The following is a 22,174-nucleotide window of genomic DNA, read 5'->3' as shown; positions in this document are numbered from 1 at the left end:
TATTAATTTCTCTGCTTGTGAATAAGAAGTTTGTGATTGCATTGGTTCATGGTATGACTTTCCCATCCACACATGCTTATGGTTGTGTTTTTGTCTGTGTAACAAAGCTACATTGTGTTCATTTTAGTGCTTCAAAACAGTGGCTTATGTCTATTTGTCCTATTGAAATATCAATAGCAGTATCATTTTGCATTATGTAGGGAATTTCTCATTTTAAAATGTAGAATTATCATAACAGTTCATAACTATCTATAAATGTAATTGGATACATTTATGTATATTGGCCCTTAATGGAAAAGTAGTCTGACCCATTGTTTACAATTTTTTTAACCAGTTTGTAATAATGTTTCCTTCAGATATACTGTGAGCTAAATTTTATACAAACCTGTTAAATAGCCTATGGTTACAACAAAAACTGAAGCAGAAAGGGTTTATTGTACCCTTTTCTCCTTTTCCTTTCTATTATATTTTTAAGACTTGACAACCCCTAATCAGGAACCTAAGTGTCACACGCATCTTGTCATTTCGCTATGTGAAAGAGTTAGAAAAGGAAACATTATGTTCATATTATGTTCAAATAAGGGAAAATATTATTACTGTGCAACAGCTAAAATGTTTTTCACATTACCGCTCTTGTTTGCCAAACAGTTTTTTCCCCTTCATTTCACGCCTAACATATGTTATAATGGGGGATAATTATGGGTATGACATGAAATTACACAAGCAACAGTGTTCACCAAGGAAGAAAATTCTGGATGTTTTATTTATGTAACTGTTTTATATTGTAATCAGTTGTTAAATGCAGTTTTCAGCAGTCTAAATCAAATATTCTAATCATTTGAGTTATTATTAATAATTCTATAATATTCAGCAATCTAATAATTCTAATAATCGATCCAACATTCTAATTACTATAATAATACGTGAGTTATATATATTTATTTATACAACATCTCGAATTCTGGTTCTCGAATCTTATTAGCTGATAGCCTTGTGATATTCTGCAATAACAGCAATCGCACAGCCTCCTCGCCCTTGTGTATTACTCCGCCCACATGGAGTCAGAGCAGATCAGTTAACTCACTACAGTTTGACAAATATTGTTGCTGTTGGACAACATAATGTACTTTTGGGGCTTTTTTAGGCGAGAATCTAGTTGTTTAGATAGAGATAATTTCTGAGATTCAGCACGTCGGTGGTCATTAGCTTGTCATTGAGCAGAGCAAAGAGGGTTGACTTTCCATCACAAGATGGCGACAGAGGCTGCATAATACGTCCTTAAGGGAGAGAAAACTCAGCGAAAAATTTCAAACTACAGCTGATCAAATCAATAAAAAACTGATAAGAGATACACTAAGTCAACCTTTCTCTTTTGTATGTTGTTGTGCTGTATTTATACCATAGTATTCTGGTAGTGTTTGCTTTCCTTTGGCTTTTTCAGGATGAATCATTGTAATCTCCACATTGCAACAGAGAAATGCTGAGAAATCTCTGTAGACTGATGGCATTTCATGCCGTTCAGCCTTATATTCTTAAAACATGAGCAAAATCACTTGTTTTGTCATCACTTTAGACATTACGCTAGAGAATCATTCAAACACTAGCTCTAAAGTGATGAGGCTTCTGCTGTTTTGACATCAGCTGCAGATTTGAAGGAATGGCAGAAGAAAGTAGTTCCTAATACAAAAGTGTTTTTAGACTCTCTGTGTTTGATCTTCTTTTATTATACACACAATTATGCTGTCGAACTGTTCTCTTAGGAGTGCGATTATGGCTGTATTGTGTGCCGATATTTAGCCATATCGCACTGCTACTCATGAAATATAGAAGTTATATTTCTATATGAGTATGAACTATATACGAGTTGTTCTCAGCAACATTAGTCTTTCTACTCATTATAGTTGCATTATAAATGAAACAATAAATTAAGCCCTACAAATTGTATATGTTTATGATTATGAATGTATGAGTTATTCTTGGGAAACATACTTCTTAATAGTACTATTGAAACAAGTTTTAATATTAAAAAAAGTTTATGTTTTTGTGGAAACTGATTCAAAATGGTTCAGGAGTTAATACAAACTCTAAAATTGCTTATTTCTTTTTAAACTAAACTTCCAAGCTTTATGGTTTTTAGAATTTGAAATGTTAAACAAACACTTAAAACATTTATTTTTTGTTTTTATTATAGTATTATTATAAACAAAACTATAAAATAACCCATAACAATTGCATAGTTTATCGTAAGATCAACAATCGCATTGCTCTTTTGATTTAATGGATGATAGATTGAGAGATTAACTTAAACAGGGTGTTTTGCTCAAGGTTAGACATTTTCTTGTAGTAAATATCTGTCCTTTGGCAGAACTGGAAGGGATTATTGCAAATAAATAGGCTATTTATTGATCCTGCAGAGTGTCAGTATTGACGACTGCTCTGTCAATGGTAAAGCCGGATCATGCCACTTTGGTCTTGATCATGTTTGCTTGAAAGAGCAGAACGTTTTCTATGGAGCATGAAATTGCTTTCCAAAATCAATGCCATCCAAGGCATGGAACAATATGTTGTCAAGCTTCTCAAAAAGTCTGTTCTTCGTCCCACAGACCATCAGTCTATCTACATTGGTGTGCCAGTGCCTCGCGGTTACCGTCGCAAACGCAGGCGGAGACGTTCGTCCATGTCAAGTCGTGATGCAGATGTAGATCGAAGACTTCGACATGACCATCACAGACATGAACACTACGAATGTGACGACAGAGACCGCTATGACCTAGAGGTGGGAGGCCTGGATCAAGCAGAACACAACCTGCCACCAGACATCAACAGAACCAGTGAGTGATTAATTGGCTACAAAATAAAGATTCACATTAATCACATTCACATATCCCTTATTTATAAACAGAGCTGGGTAGATTACTTGTGAATTCGAATCCGTTACAGATTACAAATGACATGATGAAATATGTAATCAGTAATATAATGTCTTAGATTAGATGAACTTCAACTCTGAAATCTGGACTTTACTAGAACTATGTTAAACTTCTTTGACACAATCTACATTGTAAAAGCGCTATATAAATAAACATGAATTGAATTGGATTGAATCAAGCATTTATGGTTATGTAATTGGTTTACTTTTGGATTAAATTTAGATTACTTTTCTGATGACTGTTGTTTGATGCCGCACATAGATGTAGTGTAACCTTGTGCTATTTTGACAGATACAAAGAAAAATATTTTCCATTCTTTATCACCAAGAAGTACCTCAACGGCTTCTTTTGAAAGTGCAATGTATGGTCAGTATCAAAATACAAACACTAATTTACCTTGCTGGTAGTGACTGAATAAAACCAAACCAAATCACATCCTAGGATTTTAAGTTGATTGAAATGTATTTGGAAAAACATTCATTTAGAAAAAAAACATCATTGCAAAAATTTGAAATGCTACATTGGCACATACAAAGAATGATATTTTCTATTCTTTATCACCAACAAGAACCTCTACAGCTTTTTAAAGTGATTTTTAAAGACCTATTGTGCAAAAATCACTTTTATTAGGGGTTTGAACACAGTTCAGTGTTCAAATACATATATATGTATGTATATATATATATGAGTCTAGTACCAGGAAGGGGAGACCACATAAGAAAGCTAGGTTGCTGATGGAAGTGGGGTTAGAGAGGCCAACAGGGGGCGACCAACCTGTGGTCTACGTATGTGATTCCTAATGTACTTGTTTAGTGAAGGGGACACCATACTGTCAGTGGGAGCCATCTTTCGGAAGAGACGTTAAGTCGAGGTCCTGACTCTCTGTGGTCATTAAAAATTCCTTGGCACTTCTCGTAAAGAGTAGGGGTTTGACCCCAATGTCCTGGCCAAATTCCCTCCATTGGCCCTTACCCATCATGGCCTCGCAATCATCCCCATCCACAGAATTGGCTCTATCACTGTCTTTCCACTCCATCTATAGCTGCTGTGTGGTGAGCGCACTGGCGCCGTTGTCCTGTGGCTGCCACTGCACATTGGTGGTGTGAAGAGACCCCCCCCCCTCATGATTGTAAAGCGCTTTGCGTGTATGGCCAGGGCCGGTGCGTCCATAGAGGCGACCTAGGCAGCTGCCAAGGGCGGCAGAATGGCGTCCGCGACATCTTCTCACCACCCGCGTCCTCAGTTATATCCGCAAATCCACCCCCCCCCCCCCCCCCCCAAGCACCCCCCACACCCCTCCATTCTTCACTTTGCTAACAGGTCACTTGCGTTTTCACTTTCGGGTTGAGGGCGACATGATCGTCCTTTGCCTAGAGCGGCAGTTCAGCTTGCTCCGAACCTGTGGATGGCCATACACAAAAAGTGCACTATATAAATACACATTACATTACATTAATGACTCATCAAAAATGTCCTGCTCTTTCAAGTGTTTTGTTGAACAAATATGTTTACAAGTGAACAACATAAAATGTTATAATATGTCTCTTACTGTACCCCTACTTTGCTTTCCCACTCTCAAACCCCATGAAAACAGAATATAGAAATATAGATGACTGTTGATAATCAATATTTTATTTACCTTTACAAAAATAATCTATTGAAAAATCTATTTCTTTGTATGGTTATCCACAAAAAGAGGTGAGATTCTATATCATACCAAATCGAGAGGTCTCTGCGGAGCAACAGATCCAAGGAAATGTATATGAAAGTCTGAATGCAAATGAAGAGGACTATGGGGAGCAATACCTCCATATATTTCTGTTTGCGTGTTTGAAATGGAGTTGCGCTCAGTTTATGGAATATATACCCCACACCCTCAATCTCAATATCATGCTGTGCTGAGAATCGTCACTGCACAATAGAAGACCATGAAAAACAATTATGCTGATGCTTCTCTTAAAGCTTGAGAATAAACAGATGACGCTGCATCAAAAGTTTTGCCGTCAGAAACAGTACAAGAAGCAAACATTCAGAGAAAATGCACTTTTTCATGCTAGATTAGCACTCTAAAGATATATGTGTTTGTGGTGTATAAAATGGATGGATTTTAAGTGAACATCGTGTGGGCATTTGAGTGTTCGATGAGTTTTAAGTCTTTTCGATTTTTAATGACTTTTCCATATAATCATATTAATTAAGTTTTACTATAAAATTCTATTATTTAAACATTTAATTAGATTTCAGTCATAATTTTGATCAGTTTTGGTGTATTTCATATTTAGTATAGTACTATTTTGTTACATTCCATGGCAATATTTCATACGTAGAAGATTAATTTATATGTTTACATTTTCTTCTAGTATTGAGCTTTTTTTTGGGGGGGGGGGGGTGCTTGGTCTGTTTAGTTTTTTTTATATTTCAATGTCAATTGCCAGTAATGTATTATTATTATTATTGTTATTATTGTTATTATTATTATTATTATTATTATTATAATTATTATTATTGGTAGTGGTAGTCATAGTCGTCGTAGTTGTAATTGTAGTATTATTATTATTATGAGTGATAGTCATAGTCGTCGTTGTAATAGTAGTAGTTGTAGTATTATTATTTGTAGTAGTAGTGGTAGTCATTGTAGTAGTAGTCGTATTACTATTATTATTATTTTTTATTATTATTATTATTATTATTATTATTGGTAGTGGTAGTCATCGTTGTATTATTATTATTATTATTATTATTATTATTATTATTATTATTATTATTGGTAGTGGTAGTCGTAGTCGTAGTCGTATTATTATTATTATTATTATTATTATTATTATTATTATTATTATTATTATTATTATTATTATTATTATTTGTGGTAGCCATAGTGGTAGTCGTATTATTATTATTAGTGGTAGTAGTGGTCGTAGTCTTAGTTGTAGTAGTAATAGTCGTATTATTATTATTATTATTAGTGGTAGTCGTAGTAGTAGTCATATTATTATTATTATTTGTTTTTTAACAAGAACAATAATGCACGGATGATAATAAATTGCCATTAGATTATATGGTTTTGTGTATTATTATTATTATTTAAATATTATTATAAGCTATTATTTTTCTCTAGTAACCTTTTTGATTTGCCATTTGAAACCCACCATTCTAAAACTGGTAGGAAATTCCTGAGGGAATCCACTGTAAATTAACCTTCCTGTCATGGCCAAGCACCTAAAAACATCCCATTGTTGCACCTCTGAAGCCTGACATGGGCTAAAAAAGGCCATAACCTCTTTTACTGCTGACATGGAACTCGATGTTATTGATCTTTCCTGTCCTAACTTACAGCTGTGAGTAATTACACTTCACCTCTCTGCTGCTTCAGCAGACGTTCCACCATCTGTAACAATAAATATTTAAAATTGTGTTGAAACCGAAGCAATGATAGATTCTTTTATTTCATATTGTGACGTTCATCTGAATATAATGCATTTTTGAAAATGTAGGTCATGGTTCATTTCTCTGGTCTTTGATAAATAGGACGAAAGCATAAATAGAAGTAATACTTTATTCAGATTGTCCTCTTGAGATATTCTGATGACTACAGTTTACTCTGGAACTACATGTCAGCTAACTCTCAGTGAAATGATTAAGCTGGTCTTAACAGCACTCATCAATGTCAAAATGACAATGCTTAAGTTTTTAATATTAAGTGTGAAGTAAGATGGAAGCAGCTCTATATTTAACATTTCTGACCTATTTGTGATGGAAATGTAAAAGAACCAACAGTAATATCCTGTGATGGATTCAATTATGCCATCGTGAATGGAAAGTATTGTATATATCATTCATTTGATTCATGTAATTCATTAATAATCATGACAAGATTATTCAAAGCATGCAGTTTCAAAGTATTATGCACAAATTCACTCTTATTTATGTTTTAATATCCAAATATGTGTATGAATTATCATAAATATACACGATAAACAGCCGATTTAAATGTTATCACTTGATTTAATGGGCATTATCAGTGGTTATCAGCTGATAGATATGGGCCAGTAGGGGCCTTCTGCGCCCACTGGTAGGCTCAGAAGGCTGTTATCTTCCATCCACATGGTTAATCAGATCACATACGACTGTGGATGGAAGTTAACGAGAATTATTTATATTAATTATTACATTTTCCATTAATTGTATTTTGATGACGTCTACCCCACGTCAACCCTAAACCCAACCGTCACAATGATGTAAAAACAGATCTGGATCTGGAGTCTTCTCTGTTAGTATAGCTGATTAACCATGTGGTTGAATGATAACAGCGCAGAAGGCCCCTACTGGCCCATATCTTTCAGCTGATAACCACTGAGAACGGCCATTCAATCGAGTGAGAACATTCGAAGTGGATGCACCAAACGTATATACATATGCATACCAGTATACAGTATATCATCCATCACAAACCATATTTTACACATTTAATCTATGCTAGTTAATGCAATAATATAATTAACTTCTGATTTTATTGCTGGATGCGTTAATAGTGTCTTTTTAAGTTTGAGTTTTATTCTTAAATTCATTTAGGAAGCTTCATGTTACTGAATTATGATAACTGAATTATCTCAGCAAAATCTGCATGTTTGCCTCTTTTATTAGAAGTCATATTTCTCTGTCAACACTATTCTCTGTTTAGTCAAAGTAACAGTTCATCCATAATAGAAAATTATACTATAATATACTCCCCCTTAAGCCATCCATGAAATAATTGCTTTTCTTCTATTAGATGAGCACATTCAGAGTCATATTTTATGATATCTTGTGTTTTTCTAGCTTTGTAATTGCAGTGCATTTTTGAACCTCCAAAAAGCACATTCACCCATCATAAAAGTCATCCATATGACTGCAGTGGGTTAATGGATACTTTTTAAAGTGAAGTATATATTTAGAGGAGGTAGTCTTTGTACATGCTTCCTTTTACACGTGTAATAAACTGGAAGTTGACATTTTTAAAGGCACAATATGTAAGATTTGCCGCTACATGACATATTGAAAACAATAATGATGACGCCACAAAGAAGCATGCAATCATTGATGTTTTTTTAAATTATTATTAAACTCCACAATTGATGGAATCAGTCAGTAAGACTTGGATGAGGAAATGAGTTTTGTAAACATTGTGATTTGATCATTTAAATTTACACGAATTAACAAGATGCTAAATTATTGTGCATAGAGTTCTCTTTATTTGTCAGGTTAAATTGTGTCATAGCACATTATATGGTCAAAATTATCTTATTAATACATTATCGTGTTAAAATATTATGCTACGTATCAGCTCAGTGGCATAACTTTGCGTATTGCAGACAGCCTCATCAGCATCTTTATCATAAAAAGGTATCCCAGTAACACTATCTAAATAAACATCCACAGGTTTGACATCAGTAGCTAGTCTAAGTTTGTTGTGATCTCTCGAGCTGTTGGATACTCAAGTTTTCAGCTTCTTTTGTCTTGAAAACTTCTTAAATCACCCTTTTAAAATGATGTTCATGTTTTATGTTTTATGAGGTATTTTTGGCAACAGAAGCTGCAGCTAATGATAATGAAGGAGCTGCTTGCTGGACGCTACAATTAGTGTCTGCATTTATTCAAAACTCAGATATTATTCCATGCCAAGTGTAAAACTGAAGATTTCTCTGAAGTTAAACATTTTTGGAAACTTTTGCGATAATGTCAGTAATGAGCAAAATATATAACACTGTTTTACTGTTTTTTTTTTTATGATGCAAAAAAAAAAAAAACAATAGTGTATGGACTTTAAAGGTATAGTTCACTCAAAAATTATTTACTCACCCACAATTTACTCACCCACAAGTGATTCCAAAACTTTAGGAATTGATTTTTTTTTAAAGGCACAATATATAAGATGTTGCAACAGAGATGACATATTCAACATGATGCCATAACGAACATGTAATCATTTATTTTTATTAAACTCAGTCAGAAAAGACAACATTGTGATTTGATCATTTAAATTGACACGAATGAAATTTATTTTCCGTTTTCTCACTGTCAAAGTGGTTCCAGACCTTTATGAATTTCTTTTTTGTCTGTTCTTTTTTGAACACAGAAGACAATATTTTGAAAACGTAGCCATTGGAGTTATTTACATGTTAAGTAAATGCAAAGACGCGAATAGACATCCTGCAGCGCGATACGCAAGGATGAGGCATCGCAAAAAAAGCACCGCAAGTTGAGCAACTCTTTCGAGTTGGAAAATCTGAACATCAGCAGTCATTCAGGCTGCGTTAATCAAGCAGGAGCTTTCTCTTGTAGAGGGTGTGATTATGATGTAGTGCCTGTTGTTGGTGTCTCAAGGGAAAACCTTGCCGACAACAGTTCATCAACATGTGCTCAGCTCAGTCAGAAGCACGACTGAAAGCTTCCATCATCCAGGTATAGTTTCTGCAGGAATTTATGAACTCTCATAGCTGGAAGCACCTCTGAAAGGATCTAGTGAACTTAGACACTTCTTCAAATCGACGCTGTTCATCAGCCTTTATTAAGCACAAAACCCAGCTATTCCCTCAATAAAATCCATGTTAGCCATTAAGCAATGAAGCTAAAATCACTGAGTGGACAGAAGCCCCGCATATTACACAAATCCGCGTCTATTGTGAAGTGAGATTGATGTGCGAATGAAGCGAGTAAACTCAAAATGCTCAGGCGTCTATTTACGCGCAAATTCCTTGTTCCTTGTCTGGTGTGAACAGCATAGGGCTCATGCCATTTTGGGGCTCACCAGAATCCCGCCCATCTCCACCCCCAATCCTCCCGCTTTTCACTTTCTTCTGGAAACATCCCTGCCACGCTCTTCACTTTTGTATGCAAAAGAATCCCCCCTGCTCTTCAATTTCGTTCATGACTCTCGGGGCTGCCAGCTCTTCACTTTTGTCCGCAACAACCAACCCCAATATTGAGATTTTAACAAGACTAATCATATTAGTAACATTATTATTAAGTTAAAGACCTGCATAGTTAAAATAAATGAAATGTTTGTAAACATTTAATGTCTTTTTGATGATTTATGTATTTATGTTTAACATTATATATTTACATAAGAAGTGGTAGCACATCATAGGCTAAAATAAAAGCATGAAAGAGAAATTCTCCATGCCACAACACCTGCCTTTAGTTGTACATCAGTATACGAAATACATAATTTAAAATAGTTTTATGTCATTATAATGCTCTTTTAAATTACATAAATTTAAAGGACATTTCTCCACATTTATATGTATGTGTGTGTGTGTGTGTGTGTGTATATATATATATATATAATTATATATTTCCTTGCTCTGTTAAACGTCCCACACACACACACACACACACACACACACACACACACACACACACACACACACACACACACATATATATATATATATATATATATATATATATATATATATATATATATATATATATATATATATATATATATATATATATATATATTAATTAATTATATATATATTTTTTTAAATCAGGCGCTACAAATTAAACCTATTACAACTCCAGTGAACCAATAGGATCACCTAGGGTCCTAGGCAGTCCCAATAGACTCGATTTTTCATGCCACCGGCCTGAGGCGCCCCTGTGTGCTGTGTGTGACATCCATAGTAGGAAAAACTAATAATATGGAAGTCAATGGTTTTAGGTTTCCAGCCTTCTTCAAAATATCTTCTTTTTTTGTTCAACAGAAGGAGAAATAAACGTGTGGAACCACCTGAATAAATGATGACAGAATTTACATTTTGAGTGAACTTTCCCTTTAATGAAGTTCGAATTTTATCCATATACTGTGTATATATATATATATATATATATATATATATATATATATATATATATATATATATATATATATATATATGTGTGTGTGTGTGTGTGTGTGTGTGTACCCTGATAGCAAAAGACTCCAGGGCGGATCCGCCCTCAAGCCGCCAGCTCCGCTATGCTGTCAGAATCAGTTTGGCTATTCGCAAACAATATGCCCCGCCTCCGAACGGCGGACTGTCAGTTCGTGGGCTCGCAACAGACCCTGGGCGGATGCGCTGATCTAACGCGCCCATTTCAACGGTCGCGGTCACAGAGTGTAGTCGCCAGAATGAAGTAGCAGGAGCCCGCAGATCGGAAAAACGGTAAATATGTTTTATCTGTGCACTCATGTAATCATTATTGCTTTGTTTGATATTTATTTTTATCCTGAAATGATTGATATTTCAAAATTACGCCAAGATAAGCTAAAGTTAGCTGTTCATTTGTATTTAGCATATCGCTACATTTGAGTAACATTAAAAATAGCTTTGGTAAATAACTTTGAGTAACGTTAAAGCTATTAGGACGGGATTTATTAGTGTGGGGGAGATTGAATTACCTATTTGGTTTTTAATGCAGTAGTGAGCGCCTATTTTATCGTAATTTATCACCCCTTTCCTGCAAAATAGCGAGACAAGGCCTAACGCAGGGCTATTCAATTGGCGGCGCGCGGGCCGAATTTATAACTTACACCAAGGCTAACACGCACACGCACTGGTTTAACTATAATATCTATTATAGTTGCCTCCCTAATTGTTACGCAGTTTAAAACACAACATAAGAATGTGTCTGAATGTAGAATAATCCCACTTATACACTGCTTTTGTTGTGCTTTAAAATAAAATATTTGAATATGTTTGTAAAAAAAGCATATTGTACAATAAACTGATATTATTTAGTTTTAAAATACAACATATTAACATTTTAATGTAGAAAAAGCCAACGTGAGTGTCTTAAGGAGCTGAAATACAGCATATGAGCTCTTATGCTGTTGTTTCATCATTCATATTGCAAGTCATATCTCTCCGGCCCCTAGTTGGGGTGCTTTTCATGAACTGGCCCCCTTGACAAACTATTTGAATAGCCCTGGCCTAACGTTTAGGCCTAAAGTTACCTTTTACACCCACCTCCATTTAGTTTGAGACTAATTTTGTCTATATTTTGACAAATATATTCTATTAGATAATTATTTCAAATGATAATTTTGTGTTTCTCTCTCTCTCTCTGTATGTGTGCACTGTGCAGCTTACAGTTCATCCAAGTCCCTTGGAGGCCATTTCACCTTTTTCAACCATTTGGGTAATGTAAGATTAAAACAGTTTTGAAAGACAGCTATTTTGTTAAATAATGGCAATGGTATATATTACAACTTTTAACATGTAATAAATGTGCAATTGAAGAAGATTCATTCCAATATTTTGAGTTTAGAAAACCCACTTTTATCACAATACTTTGGATATTGTACAGGATACTAGTTTGAGTTTATTTTGGTTTATGCTTACATTTTTACATTTATGCTTCTCCCCATGTTATGTTTTACATAATTCTTTCTTATACTAAATCATAACAAGATGCTGTGTGTGTTCTGTTGCAGCTTATTTTAGTTTATGCCTGTATTTTTACATGTATGCTGCTCCTCCCTATGTTGCGTTCCAGATCATTATTTTATATCATAATAAAGTCATATTAAGATACTCTGTGTGTGTGTGTGTGTGTCTCTGTGTGTGTGTGTGTGTCTGTGTGTGTTTGTGTGTTTTCTGTTGCAGCTTACAGTTCGTTCAAGTGCTGCCAATTTCTTGGAGGCCATTTCACCTTTATCAACCATTTGAGTAATGTAAGTTTTGAAAGACAGCTATTTTGTTAAATAATGGCAATGGTATATACTACAACTTTTAACATGTAATAAATGTGCAATTGAAAAAGATTCATTCCAATATTTTGAGTTTAGAAAACCCACTTTTAATCACAATTCTTTGGTTCTGGTATAGGATACTAGTTTGAGTTTATTTTGGTTTATGCTTACATTTTTACATGCTTCTTAGGCCTGTCACAATAATCAATACTTGACCTATCGCACAACACATGACCTCAATAATCTTTGATGATGCAATATATATCGCCCATACATAAAAACAATTCTAACAACATTTTAGCTGATTGTGCAACATCTCTATCTTTACTCGAGGTTTCAGTGTCAGTATGGTTAAAAAAAACACTATAGTATTTACCATAAATTACTATAGTATATTTTTATGCGGGTGTCTGACAGCTGAAAATAGATCTGCTAGCAGATATCGCAGCCTCTGTCATTTTTTACCTTGCACTTCTTTAACATTTATTATTTATTTGTTTACGATATGTTTTCACATTCTGGTTCCAATGAATCATTATTAAACTGTTAAAATGACTAATTAAATCAAACATTCTAAAGAATAAAATATTCATTGTTTTTTGAAAGAGTGTACTTGCATTATGCATACAATATATGTATGTGCGTGTGTGTGTGTGTGTGTGTAATTGTTTTGTTATTGTCATATAATAAGTGGCTTAAAATAATCTTCAATTGACAATAAAATAAGTATCGCAATATATTTTGGTGCAATACATCGTACAACAAAAAATAAATATCGTGACAGGCCTAATGCTTCTCCCCATGTTATGTTTTACATCATTATTTTTTATACTAAATCATTGCAAGATGCTGTGTGTGTTCTGTTGCAGCTTATTTCGGTTTAAGCCTAAATTTTTACATATATGCTGCTCCTCCCTATGTAATGTTTCAAATCATTATTTCATATCATACAAAATCATATTAAGATACTGTGTGCATGTATGTTTTCTGTTGCAGCTTACAGTTAATTCAGGTGTTGCCAGTCTGTTGGACCATTTCAGAATTGTTGTTGGAGTCATCTTACTATTTCAACTGCTAGAGTAAAGTAAGTTTTAATAGTTTTAAGTCTAAAGTGACAAGTTTTGGTTCTTTTCCATAACTTACTGGTTGTAATCTGTTTTGTGCTCCTGTAAAATTTCTTTTAGATAAAATGAATAGGAAAACTGCTCTTGTCTCTAGCTCTGCCTTAAGTAGGAGGACACATAGATGTAGTTAAACGACTTTAACAAATTAGTGATGGCTGCACAAATTTGACTGACTTTCAGATGACAACAGAGAGGGACATTTTAGAATTTTTTACAGTGTTTTACTGTTAAAAGTTTTTTTTTTTAATGTCAGTCTTAGGAGTGAAAAAACATACTGTGTTAATAGGGTATATGCAGAGCTAGTGTTTAACTAGTGTTTAATAAACTTCCGGTGAACGGTTTATGTGACTTTTTTCCATTTTATACGGTTCCTTTTACAGCATCGATGTTGCAATGAATTAAAATACAATCAGTTAAATAGACTTTGTCATTCATTTAGTTGCTCAAGCGTAAAATGAGACCAAAAAAAGAAAACAGACGCTGATTAAACGTGCTGATTTTGTAATGGCATACAGTTCACTGGAAGCACTTAGCCCAGGTTACTGACAAATTAAAATCCTTTAGCATACTTCTGCATATACCCTATTGTTAAAATGGTCTTCTAGTCAATCAGAAAGTCACATTGCTATGTCTTTAATGAATAACCTGTGCTGTAAATTGAGCAGTTTTAGGTTTACTGTCAAATAAACGCAAATAGCTGTAGCTACAGTATCAAATTAAGGCCCTTAAAAGGTATTTAAAAGTCTTAATCACATTTTTACGAGGTCTAAAATTTTGTTTAAACGTTGTCCAAATTGTTTGACTCCAAAAAGGCATAAATATACAGTTGAAGTCAGAATTATTCGCCCCCTTAGAATTTTTTTTTCTTGTTTAAATATTTCCCAAATGATGTTTAGCAGAGCAAAGAAATTTTCACAGTATGTCTGATAATATTTGTTCTTCTGGACAAAGTCTTGTTTGTTTTATTTCAGCTAGAATAAAATCAGTTTTTACTTTTTTAAGACCAATTCAGGGTTAAAATTATTAGCCCCTTTAAGCCATTTTTCCCCGTCAGTCTACAGAACAAACCATCGTTATACAATAACTTGCCTAATTACCCTAACCTGCCTACCCAATTAACCTAGTTAAGCTTTTAAATGTCACTTTAAGCTGTATAGAAGTTTCTTGAAAAATATCTAGTCAAATATTATTTACTGTCATCATGGCAAAGATAAAATAAATCAGTTATTAGAAATGAGTTATTAAAACTATTATGTTTACAGATGTGTTAAAAAAAATCTGCTTTCCGTTAAACAGAAATTGGGGGAAAAATGTGTATTTTTGAGACTGTTCTGGCAGAAGCAGGCAACTCGTACCTTTCAGCCAATCAAGTGAGAGCTGTTTTCAATGTCACAGTCCCTTTGCATTGAACTTTGAGTGTCTTACATTCAGAGATGTTGTTTATGTTCACACAGCTACATTACACATCAACTAAAGTTTACAATATCATATCATAGTGGACCACCCCTTTAAAGAATATCTGCTTGTGTGTTACAGGTGCTGTGAGAAAGAACCATGTCTCCCATGCCGCCACTGATGATTCATCTATTCATTCATTTTCTTTTCGGCTTAGTCTCTTTATTAATCTGGGGTCGCCACAGCGGAATGAACCACCAACTTATCCAGCATATGTTTTACACAGCGGATGCCCTTCCAGCTACAACCCATCTCTGGGAAACATCCATACACACTCATAAACTACGGACAATTTAGCCTACCCCATTCACCTGTAATGCATGTGTTTGGACTGTGGGGGAAACCAGAGCACCCGGAGCAAACCCACACAAACATGTGGAAAACATGTACCCTCCACACAGAAATGCCAACTGACCCAGCCGGGGCTCGAACCAGCGACTGGTGAGACGACAGCACTACCTACGTCTTGCTGTGAGACGACAGCACTACCTACTGCGTCGCCGCCACTAATGATGTCATTGTTTAACATGTGATACAATGGTTCAACCTGGCAGCAGACAGGGGAAGCTCAAGGAGTTGCCCTACTGTCAGTATCTTGACTCAACAGTGAACTCTTTGAAATGGTCATTTAAAATAGTACCATTCTGTTCAGCAAAGTCTATAATTAATTCTGCTTTTAATCTCCTTTTACTCTTTTTCATGTAGTAAAATGCTTTTATGAAGTAAACCAGTTAACGGTACAATTTTTTCATTGTGTTTTATTTGTTCTGTTCAGTGTATACGTAGTACAACTTTGATAATAGGTCATTACTGACATATTTACCCTATTTAAATATCTATTTTTATAGTTTTTTTGTGATTGGCTAAAAGGATTTATTTAGATTTAGACGTTTTGAATGATTAAGAGACATTTTAAATATCAAGTTTTTATTGTCTAATGTTCTATAGATTTTAGATATTTCTTTAGGTAGTTTTGCCCAGATTAGTTTTGAATTAGGAAACTCAGGGTATCAGCACCAAATTATCTACTAATGAACGGGTCTGGATCGGATCCGGATAAGCTACTTCATCAATGAGTCCGGGTCCAGATCAGATCTGGGCCGGATGAGCTAGTCTATCAGCGGGTCTGGATCGGATCCGAGCCGGATGAGCTAGTGTATCAACGGGTCCGGATCGGATCCGAGCCGGATGAGCTACTCTATCAGCGGGTCCGGATCGGATCCGGGCCGGATGAACAGCTTTATTAGCGGATACGGGTAAGGTCTGAAACGGGTCCGGATCGGATCCGGAATTCTTATCCGTTCCGGATCCGTTGCGGTGTGCAAGTGGACTCCATTACGGACCCGTTTTGCGTATCCGTCGCGGATCATGTCACACCTTCGCCGCGGATCCGTTCCGGAGTCATTTTGCTATCTGGGTATATTTTGCATCTTGATGTCTATAGGTGTCTGTTCTTCTCGTGTATTCTTGAGCCATGTTTTGAGTCCCCAGGAAGCCTTTGCTTGAAACAATCAATGATGATCAAATCATAGTGGGAAATGAAATGTACCTAACAGGTGTTAAAGTTGAGAAACGCTAAGCTAAGGAATGAAAACTGAAAAACAAAAGACTCAGACTTGGCCACATGCTCCTTGGCAGCACCTCAGACAAGTCCAGAAAAACAAGCACAGTGTGTATCCTGAGCTTCAGTCACAGATCACAGCTTTAGTGCTCACCCAGAAAATGAATGAACAAAAGTTTATCCTGTGCAGGTGTTCCTTTAGCCGCAGACAGCCATCAAAACACAGCATCAAACATATACTGCGGGTGTCCTTGTTTCTTCTCCGGGTTTTGACCAAATGCTTTCATTGTGTGTGGTGCTGCATGCCGCTGCACCTTTTTATTTATCAGCTCATTCTGCTGTCTGACTGAGCCTGATCCAAGACGAGTTTTCAATCACTTCTCGTCTTATTCATCTCACAGTGTCCCCAGCGGCAGAGCGGCTGCGCTATATTTTGGGGGACGATGAGGAGACCATGCCTACACCTACTCTCTTTACTGAGATGGACACACTGCAGCATGAGGGAGACGAGCTGGAGTGGAGAGAATCAGCGAGGTATAAACACACACGTCTATAAACCATTTCAATAAAGTGATGCCATTGGTCCATTAACATTTCCTGCTTGTGTCAAACTATTGCAAAATCGTAACAAGAGGCCATTCAATCATAGTAAGCACTATAACAGCGATCATAACATTATTTATCAATTTGTAAACCTTTCTGGATTCTCAGAAGCTATGGAAATTAAAAATGCATAACAGGAAATATGTTAGGACCACTGTTATTGTTTACATCCCTCAAAATGGTCTATCGGAACTATTACACCTAATTACATCATATACTACCTGACAACAGTATTTTCGTCGATCCCAATTTTAAGAGCAACAAATAATAACTTGATTTTTAGTTGATCATTTGGAAAAGTAGCAGCAGGTTGATTTTTCAGATGAATCATCTGTTGATCTGCATCTCAATCATCACAAATACTGCAGAAGACCTGTTGGAACCCGCATGGACCCAATATTCTCAAAAAGGAAAAATCATGATTTGGGGTTACGATCAGTATGGGTGCATTTGAGAGATCTGCAGAGTGGATGGCAACATCAACAGCCTAAGGTATCATGACATTTGTGATGCCTATTACATTACAAACCACAGGAGAGGGCAAATTCTTCAGCAGGATAGCGCTCCTTCTCATACGTCAGCCTCCACATCAAAGTTTCTGAAAGCAAAGAAGGTCAAGGTGCTCAAGGATTGGACAGCCCAATCACCAGACATGAACATTATCGAGCATGTCTGGGGTAAGATGAAGGAGGAGGCATTGAAGATGAATCCAAAGAATCTTGATGTACTCTGAGAGCCCTGCAAGAACACTGCAAGAATATTAATTCTTTTTCCACTGCACCATGACTTTATATTCTACACTGTACATTATTTCTGTTAAGTGACAAGACTTTTATCTCAGCAAAGTCAGACCTTACGGTCCTAATTATATAATAAAAAAATCAAGTCATGATCATATTTTATTTTGGTAAAATAAGCGTAATCTAGAGGCCTTTGCCTTTCATATAAGCCACTTCTGATACCAAATGATCAACTAGAATTCAAGTTATTATTTGATGTTTCTACAACTTGGATAGGAGACAAGACTTGTGTCAGGTAGTGTATGTATTGGAAATATACCAGCTCTGACAACTATTGGTTTGTCACTTGTATATTGATTTTTGGCTTTGTGGCACTTTCAAGACAATTGGTTAGTTAGCTGTCATTCAGATCTATTGTCGCTAAAACTAAATCCCTATTAAAAGCCTTGTTGTTAATTTTGGTGGCCTGTTTCTAATAATAGAATAAAAATATCTTAATCAGAATTCCTGAAGTGTAAACTTACCGTTCTGGAAAAAATCAAGAAAGAATTAAGATTTTTTCCCCTGTAAATTGCATCTTTGTTTCTGTCTTTGTTTCTGTGTTGATAGATAGATAGATAGATAGATAGATAGATAGATAGATAGATAGATAGATAGATAGATAGATAGATAGATAGATAGATAGATAGATAGATAGATAGATAGATAAGAATCTTATTAGATAGAATTAGATAGAAAATACAAATATAGCATGATGAAAGCAACACATCTAACTTTTAACTAATTACTTTTTTGAACAAATTCTTATGAAATATATGAATCATTTATGTAATCCTTTATTTTTGTTAAAAATAATCATCATAAAAAAATGTTTAATGAACACGAAACCATTTTTTTGGCCTGTCATGTATTATATATTTAAAGAGCAAGAGAAAAAATATAGCACTAAAGTTTGCATTTTATTAAGTCTCACACTGTTTACATTGAATTAGATAATATAAGTGCATTTAAAATGTTTAAAAATGTAGTTATAACGTTGGATATAATGCAACATTTATTTTCCACCTAAGGCTGAATATCTGATGCAAAAAAAAAAAAAAAAAAAAAAAATTTATGACCAATTTTTTGCCCATTTTTTTCACACATTTCATCTTAGAATAAACAGCGGCTGCATCTGAACAACATCAACATCAGAAACTTTGAGTTCCTTTTTTCTCAGCTTGACTTCAGCTTTGAGTGTGTGTGACTGTGTATGTCTGCAGGTGGGTGAAGTTTGAGGAAAAAGTTGAGGAGGGTGGAGAGAGATGGAGCAAACCACACGTTTCCACACTGTCCCTGCACAGCCTGTTTGAACTGCGGACATGCCTGCAGACCGGCACCGTGCTGCTGGACCTGGAGGGATACTCGCTCCCACAGATCGTCGGTGAGATTCTGGATGTACAACAGAAAGTGTCTTGCATACTGAAGTGTGCATCAGAATGTGTTTATTTTTATGATAATGCCTAACTTCACTTTTGTCCCATGTAGATGACATCATCGATCGTCAGGTAGAGGAAGGGTTGATCGGTCCTGATTTGAGAGACAAAATCAGCTTTGTCCTGCTGAGAAAGCACAGACACCAGACTAAAAAGCCCATCCATCGCTCCCTTGCGGATTTGGGCAAGTCTGGTTCAGGAGGCAGTGAGTGTTCAAATGTTTTTCTGTCTCTCCATTCATCCATCCGTATGCACACACACACGCCCACATCCACACCCACACACATATATATAAAGAACTAATCTATAGCGCTGCAATGGAATTGTAGGAATCGTTCAGTATATTGTCGTTCAGTATATTGGAACCCAGTTGACCCAGTTGCTTGTTTGTCTTACAATGATGTTTCAAAAGTGGTCATTTTGTACTCGAGCCTTATGTTGTTCAATCTCTTGCAAAAAAAAAGCTTATTATCAAAACCTTCAGGATGATCTTTTCCATACAATAGGAGCAAAGTGGATATCAGGCTCTGAAAAGGTTTTAGAAAAGAAGATTTTCAGAAAATAAAGTCTTTGTATTTGTCACACACAGATTGTATGGCTTCAGAGGTAATGTCTTTGTCCTTTTTGACAGCCATTGCTTGTCACCCATTTTCGCTTTTTTAGTAAAGGCTGGACAAATAAACGTTGCTGGACATTGCACAAGTAAATGGCTTTACACACATCAAATTGTTAACCTTGGAAATGGCTTTTTTTCAGACATCGAATTGTTTACTTTGGATTTGTCTAAACCTCAGGTAAAATTAATCCTGAGTTATCTTACTTCACGGTTTACATTAGTCAAATAATGCCTAATGTAAAACGTGAAGTAAGATAAAAATGTAAAAGTTTTACCCAGCATAATTTACCCAGGATTAGCATTTAACATTTCTGACTCCTAAACTTTGGGTTCACATCATTATTTGCATATATGCAGTCAGAATCATCAGTCATTATAGATTTGTTTAACACTTTTGGAATATTTTTAGAATGTTAATTTAAAGAAGTGAAGAACTACAAACTAATGCCGCGGTCATACCAGAGTTTGAGCATGCAAAATTCTGTTTTACAGCGCTGCAAAAAGAGGTGGGATTAAACAAGATTATTAGACATTAAAAAAGCAATAAAAAATAATATTGGATAATTCGATTAGGGCCCTGTGTCGTACAAATATGTCCTATTAGTTATACGATGTTATCCAAGAGGACACATGAGGCGCTCTGCATGTGTTCCTTGGGACTAGAGACCCATTTTATAATCACAGAAGAAGAAGGCGGGTTGTCTCCCTGTCAGCTTTTCTGCACCATCTGTAGTTCCCCTTTTCTGCACAGAAGAACTGAACAGTTAAATGCACATGCTCTAAAGCCAGGGCCTTCATCGAATTATCCATTTATACTTAATAAATTACTAACACTTTTAACATTGATCTCCCCCTCCTGAGTTTGTATTGGAATAGAATGGAATTTCAGAGCTATAATCCAACAACACACATAAAATAATAATAACAGATCTAAAAATCATATAAAAGTCAAATAAAATCCAATAAAAGTGACTTTATAAATTAACTACTAATTTAGTTTTCGAATAAGTATATGCTAATGAAGCCTCTATAGGCCCAATAGGTTTTCAAAAATGGTTACACAGGAAATCAGAAGCGAGAGACACATGCTATTTTTATTGTTTCTGCTACATCTTTCTTGTCCAAGATAGCTCCTTCTGCAAAATGCTTCATTAGTATGCAACACACATCTCACTCCAAGAAGAACATGTTTCGGTGAACATATCATTTGGCAGAGCATACAAAATATTTTCAATAAAGAGTAAAGAATGACTGTAAGGCAAATGATTTAACATATCTTAAGGCAAAGCATGCACAACATATTTCTAATAAAGAATAAAGGATAACGCTAAGGAAAAATTAAAAAGCTTTCAGTTCTTAATTATTTTTTATTATTGTTTTTTGTGGCATTCATTCTTGTCTTTTACTGCTGTACAGTTTATGTCTGTAAATTGCCTTGAAATGCTACTTTTTCAAAGGTGCTGTATAAAAAAATAACATTCATTATTATTATTATTATTATTATTATTATTATTATTATTATTATTATTATTATAAAAACATTGTAATGTTCTTTGCCTCTCATAGCTCGGAGTCCTGCCCGAACCCCTGCCCAGGCAGCAAATTTTAACCGCTCTACTGAAGATCTGCGCACCAAACAAGCAGCAAACTATGGAAGACTACGTGAGTTTATGCACCTCTTTTTATTTTGTCATCATCTTCTTTCCTTTTTAAATTCATTTTTACCAAAGCAAAAACAAATCTGATAACATATAAGGGATGTAGTTGGCCGCAGCCATGCCATACACACCCCAACATTAACAAAGAACCATACTTAAAAGCTCCTCTACCCTATTTCACCCCTCTGAACTCACTTTTTACACAACAAGGTCTGGGCTTGTTCCCAACTCACACGTAACAGCCATTAACAGCAAATAATTAATCAAGTTCAACCTTAAAGGGATAGTGCGCCCCAA

The 22,174-nt window shown here is 35.3% G+C and overlaps 1 protein-coding gene and 1 long non-coding RNA gene across 2 annotated transcripts in view; both read left to right on the top strand.

Moving 5' to 3' along the window:
• Positions 1-22,174, top strand: part of slc4a5a (solute carrier family 4 member 5a) — a 53,728-nt gene that overhangs the window by 2,715 nt on the left and 28,839 nt on the right. The window contains 5 exon segments of the mRNA XM_056456785.1: positions 2,604-2,831; positions 17,187-17,319; positions 19,391-19,551; positions 19,656-19,808; positions 21,786-21,881. Coding sequence (XP_056312760.1) covers positions 2,604-2,831; positions 17,187-17,319; positions 19,391-19,551; positions 19,656-19,808; positions 21,786-21,881 — 771 coding nt within the window.
• LOC130229186 (uncharacterized) lies at positions 10,885-15,912 on the top strand. The gene is made up of 5 exons (XR_008837829.1): positions 10,885-11,116; positions 12,039-12,092; positions 12,560-12,627; positions 13,642-13,729; positions 15,306-15,912. It is a non-coding gene; the product is annotated as an uncharacterized LOC130229186 (long non-coding RNA).

The sequence above is a fragment of the Danio aesculapii genome, chromosome 5, assembly GCF_903798145.1.
Source record: "Danio aesculapii chromosome 5, fDanAes4.1, whole genome shotgun sequence".
Classification (NCBI taxonomy): Eukaryota; Metazoa; Chordata; class Actinopteri; order Cypriniformes; family Danionidae; genus Danio; species Danio aesculapii.
This window is presented reverse-complemented; position numbering and strand designations above follow the sequence as displayed.